This window comes from Gymnodraco acuticeps, unplaced genomic scaffold, assembly GCF_902827175.1.
Source record: "Gymnodraco acuticeps unplaced genomic scaffold, fGymAcu1.1, whole genome shotgun sequence".
Lineage (NCBI taxonomy): Eukaryota > Metazoa > Chordata > Actinopteri > Perciformes > Bathydraconidae > Gymnodraco > Gymnodraco acuticeps.
The window spans coordinates 112,133-118,139 of NW_022989862.1; the positions used below are offsets into that span (position 1 = coordinate 112,133).

General features: G+C 39.5%; 1 protein-coding gene across 2 annotated transcripts in view; it reads right to left on the minus strand.

Annotated features, from left to right (window-relative positions):
* Window positions 1-5,611, minus strand: part of vps35l (VPS35 endosomal protein sorting factor like) — a 30,717-nt gene extending 25,106 nt beyond the window's left edge. The window contains exons 1-7 of one of the 2 annotated variants that reach the window (XM_034241261.1): window positions 5,393-5,611; window positions 4,513-4,612; window positions 3,926-4,102; window positions 2,068-2,181; window positions 1,948-1,972; window positions 1,541-1,620; window positions 337-465 (exon numbers count right to left, since the gene is read on the minus strand). In XM_034241261.1, coding sequence (XP_034097152.1) covers window positions 337-465; window positions 1,541-1,620; window positions 1,948-1,972; window positions 2,068-2,181; window positions 3,926-4,102; window positions 4,513-4,612; window positions 5,393-5,409 — 642 coding nt within the window. In that variant the 5' untranslated portion in view covers window positions 5,410-5,611. The remainder of the gene's footprint in view (window positions 1-336; window positions 466-1,540; window positions 1,621-1,947; window positions 1,973-2,067; window positions 2,182-3,925; window positions 4,103-4,512; window positions 4,613-5,392) is intronic. The other variant, XM_034241253.1, reaches the window with a different exon arrangement.
* Window positions 5,612-6,007: the final 396 nt, after the last annotated feature.

Genomic DNA, 6,007 nt, shown 5'->3' on the forward strand with positions numbered 1-6,007 from the left:
AGTTAAAGTGATGTACTTTTTCAAGCACTTTCAAGGTATCTAAACATAAAATGCCCAGTTTTTTAAGTCTTTATCATCAAGGTAAAATAAATCCTTACCTAGCAGTCTCATAATATTCATGATATTAGATGTTTATTTTACCAGCTGTTGATATGAGTTTACTATGTTTTGGAGTCAAGGACTCTTTGAAGGATGACTTTGGGACAATACTGTCTTTGGCTCTTTGCTGCTGTAACAATGTACCTCTCCCCTCTGTGGGACTAATAAAGGTATTCTGATCTGATCTGATTCTGGACTCCATGTTTTGTTTTTTGAGTGTCTCTGTCTTCATGGTACCTGGATGACGATCTTCAGAGCTTTGACCTTCTGATCGGAGGACCATGCCTCCTTCAGGGACTGGTTCAGCTCCTCGATGCGGTTTGCATAATCCTGCTGAGAGAGGTTCAGCAGCTCCTTCTGGGAACCCTGCACACACACAGATACACACACACACGTTTTATTTTTAATTAGTATGTGTTAACTATCTGTCTGTCCGTCCGTCTGGCTGTTATCCATCCATCCATCTATCCATCCATCCATCCATCCATCTATCCATCCATCTATATATCGATCTATCCATCCATCCATCCATCTATCCATCCATCCATCCATCTATATATCCATCTATCTATCCATCTATCTATATATCGATCCATCCATCCATCCATCTATATATCCATCTATCCATCTATCCATCCATCTATATATCGATCCATCCATCCATCCATCCATCCATCTATATATCCATCTATCCATCTATCCATCTATCCATCCATCTATATATCTATATATCTATCCATCTATATATCCATCCATCTATCCATCCATCTATCTATCCATCTATCCATCCATCTATCCATCTATCCATCTATCTATCCATCTATCCATCCATCTATATATCTATCCATCTATATATCCATCCATCTATCCATCCATCCATCCATCTATATATCCATCTATCCATCTATCCATCTATCCATCCATCTATATATCGATCCATCCATCCATCCATCCATCTATATATCTATATATCTATCCATCTATATATCCATCCATCTATCCATCCATCTATCTATCCATCTATCCATCCATCTATCCATCTATCCATCTATCTATCCATCTATCCATCCATCTATATATCGATCCATCTATCCATCCATCCATCTATATATCTATATATCCATCCATCCATCTATATATCTATATATCCATCCATCTATCTATCCATCTATCCATCCATCTATCCATCTATCCATCCATCTATCCATCTATCCATCCATCTATCTATCTATATATCTATCTATCCATCCATCCATCCATCTATCCATCTATCCATCTATCTATCCATCCATCTATATATCTATCTATATGATAAAAACATCCTGTGGGAATGAAATACTTCACATACTCTCATTTTATTGAGAACTTATGTCTATACAATGATTCTGTTTACATCCATGCAGACAAATACATGTAGTTGTATACTCATGAATGAACATACCTCCTCCAGGTCGTCCAGCTCCTCCAGACGAGTCCGAACTTTCTCCGACACGGCAGAGGGTCCCGGACTGGGAGCTTTCCCTACGAGACAACAGGAGCAGGTCACTTTGTGTAATAATTAGCAAGAACACACACATGGATTATTGCTTCCATTGCTGTGAAGTAGGGGAATGAATCCTTGGTTTCTAACTATAAAATGATGTGGCAAATGATGACATGAAAACAGAGGAAAGTGTGAATAAGATCAAAGGTAAAGGTTACTTTGATTAAAATATGAATTTCTATGGATTTGGACACATTTCAAAATATATATAACTTAGGTCCAGTCGTTTTTTTTATATTTTAATGCCGAAATGTTAATGTAAAAGTTTAATTATTGTATATTATAATTACAAACTCACGGCTTACCTCGATCAGATCCCATGAAAAGATTCTATGAAGACAAAAATTATTTAGAATTAGGTTCCTGTCTTACAAAGCTTTTCTTTTCGCACAAAACTACTTTCTGTTTGATGGAGTTTGACTCACGATGGAGAGTTTCTCTGTGGTGGTGAACCTGGCCAGGATCTCTCCTCTCTTCAGAGACCACGGCTCAAAGTCTGCTCCCACCGCCTCTTCCTCCTTCTTCTTCTTCCCCAGGTCCTGGAAGCACAACAAGCTCTCAATAAAAAAACTGCTTTTATTATTATCTTCCCTTTAATGTTCCCGTAGGATACTAACAATCAATGTTTAAAGGTCACCTAACGTGCTATTTTTAGGCAATAGCGTAGGTCTCAGATATATACAAATATATAAAAAAACATGTCTATGAAGTGTTTTGCTGCAAACACCAAACAGATCATTCTAGCCATGCCTCATATCCCTCTGTTTCACTTCATGTTTCAAAAGGGCTGATTTGGATATAAAGCTTTAAAAAAAATAAAGAGGAGGGTCTGAGCTCATGTGGGACCCGGCAGCTACTGTCTAAACTAAATGCTGCCGTGATAAAACGCCATATCATGGATTATCAAGGATTCTCTCTGAAACAGTTTGGAGCTCAAAGGCTTTCTCTCTTGCCGGTTATACCACAAGGTGAGTTCCTTTTTACTTCCTGCTTCTTCACACACATGCTCTCCAGTACAGGTTAGCTCTGAGTGTTAGCGATGCTAATGTAAACACCGACCATATTACGTCCAAAACAGTCGGGCATATTTTCTGACGCTGCGTGAGTTCCCCGACACACCGGGGACACATGTTTATGTATAACAGACATCAAACAGTGCATTCTGCATGATAGGTCTCCTTTAATGAAGCTGCCAACAGCTGATGTTTCCCTTTAAAAAATGTTTTGTACTATCAATTATTCTTTTTGATTAGAATTATTACATTTTTTCACATAAAAAACACATAAAAATGCTTTGTGACTTAAGGCATGTTTCATTGTCTTGCTTTATTTATACTATATGTAAGAAATCCATTTGTATTTTGAATACAGTACATGTATGGTCCAACTAAGACAATAAATACAATTAAATACAAATTATTTTATGGATATCGTGATATGAGGCTAGATATCTTATTAGATTTGGGATAGTGTAATGTAATGTATTATGGAGCAAGTGTTGTCTTTTCCTGTTTTAAAATTATAATAAAATTATGTATTTTACTGAAATCCAGCCTGTTCTATCACATCTATGTTATATCTCACTGGTCCCACTTGTTCCTCAAAGCACCCCTACAATATCGCCACGATTTGCATATATTGGCTAGTTTGTGTGTGTGTGTGTGTGTGTGTGTGTGTGTGTGTGTGTGTGTGTGTGTGTGTGTCTGACCCCTGTGGAGGTGCTGTGTGTGTGTATGACCCCTGTGGAGGCGCTGTGTGTGTGTGTGTGTGTGTCTGACCCCCGTGGAGGCGCTGTGTGTGTGTGTGTGTGTCTGACCCCTGTGTAGGCGCTGTGTGTGTGTGTCTGACCCCGTGGAGGCGCTGTGTGTGACCCCTGTGGAGGCGCTGTGTATGTGTGTGTCGTGTGTGTGTGTGTGTGTGTGTGTGTGTGTGTGTGTATGACCCCCGTGGAGGCGCTGTGTGTGTGTCTAACCCCGTGGAGGCGCTGTGTGTGTGTGTGTGTCTGACCCATGTGGAGGCGCTGTGTGTGTGTGTGTGTGTGTGTGTGTGTGTGTGTGTGTGTGTGTGTGTGTGTGTCTGACCCCTGTGGAGGCGCTGTGTGTGTGTGTGTGTGTGTCTGACCCCTGTGGAGGCGCTGTGTGTGTGTGTGTGTGTGTGTGTCTGACCCCTGTGGAGGTGCTGTGTGTGTGTGTGTGTGTGTGTGTGTGTCTGACCCCTGTGGAGGCACTGTGTGTGTGTGTGTCTGACCCCTGAGGAGGCGCTGTGTGTGTGTGTCTGTCTGACCCCTGCGGAGGCGCTGTGTGTGATGGCGGGCGTCTCGGCTGCAGCGAACATGGACAGCGGGTCGGTGCCGTCCATCAGGGAGCTGAGGGGGTCGGGGGGGACGGAGGAAGAGGAGGAGGAGCAGGAGGAAGAGGTGCTGCCTTTACGAGCTCCACGACGAGTCTTAGTGTCCGTCACCTGCAGGGAGAGGAGGGGGGTTAATAAAAAAGTATAAACAACTGAAATATACTTTTTCTTTTTATTAGGACGTTTCATGCAAAAATGACAGAAAAGCTGTGTTTCTGCTTTTCTCATACGAAAAGGGAATGTGTTTTTTGCTATGGATTCACAAATCAACATATTAAAACATAACACTTCTAATATTGAATAACTGGGATGGACATTTATTTAATTTTCTGATATTCTGAGTTTATACAGCCTTTAAATTCAATCATTTTTCAAGCATTTTCAAGGTGCCTAAACCCAAACAGATTGTGTTTGACTTTGTTGGATTCAGAACGGACGCATATGCTGTGACTTTGTTATAGAAAACAACATGTTGTGAATGATATGTGCAGAGCAGTCAGTGGTAATGTCTCATTGTTTACCGTGATGGCTTTGAGGGGATGATAGTCTCCAAAATCCACCGGAGCAAACTCAGGACGACATCTCTGCAGCTCGGCATCGTAGCTCCGCCCGCTGGATCGCCTTCAAACACAACAGACACACAGGACAGTAGAGAACATTTACTTAAGAACTAATTAAAGGTACTTGTACTTTACTTTTTCTATGTAATGGTGCTTCATACTTCTACTCTACAATATCTCAGAGATAAGTATTGTGCTTTAACTGCACTACATTTGTCTGACAGCTTAAGAAACCCATCAGTGATGTTCATTTTTAATGTTTGATAAACTGGCATTGTCAAAAAGCCTTAATCAGAAACAATGTAAATAGTACAAGAGTGACAGGGAACTTTGTACAGCAATACAATCAATACTGTTGTTTCACATACTTACACACTCATATTTAAATGTTGAACTTGTATTTTCAGTGTGGTAATGGTAGCTTGAAGTAAATGATCTAAATACAGTGAACATGTGGACTAATACAGACACTATGAGGTCTCTTAACACTCATTTGAGAGAGCATACTGTTTATTGATTAAAAACGACTACAACTGATGCAAAACAAAGCTATTGCACTAAACACAAAGACAGACACTTTGCCATACTATAACAAACTCTAGATAGTCAAATATTGCATTTAATGAACCATTAGACCTGCACTGGGTTTGAAATGTTATGTTGACAACCTGCAAAAAAACAGTTAGCATTTCATTTGGGGCTCTACATTTAAATTAAGCTCACAATAAACACGTTAAAACTACATGGACATATCATAAACCGCACAGTATCACTATATACACGATTAGACACATTTATACTGAAGATACGTAGCTTTAAAAATAAGTAAAAAGCATCTTACCACTGCACCGCAGCCATTTTTTTGCAGTCATGTGACACCACAGTACTTCCTGGTTTTGCCAGATTTCGGAAAAACGCTGTTTTTGATTTAAAATGGGCTCTCTGTTATATATGTCATGTTGTTATAGTGAGGAATTGTACTATAAATACTTAATATAGTGTTATTTTAATAATTATAACACCGACAGCGTAGCTTTAGAAACGTTTTAATGAACTGTTACAGCAAATATGACTTCATTTCCCAGGAGACATTGCGCGCGTCTGGGCGAGCTGCACCAAAGAGTCAAACAAAAAGAAGGGGTCCCACTTCGAATCTTTTATTTGGGCGCAAAACACCCTTTCAGAATCATAATTCCTTTATTCGTCCTACAAAGGGGACATTTACGTTGTTACAGACAGTAAAGTATAACTAGAGACGAAGGAAATAGAACACTATTGTAAAAAAAAAATTAAACATACACATTATTACAATTACAATGTATACAAGTACACATTCAGGTAGATACGTAGCAGAGGGACTTTCCATCATATAATATGCTTCATAATAACATAACATTTATACTTAGTGAAACAATATTTGACCATAAATTGCGGCATTTACTTAAAATAAACTGTT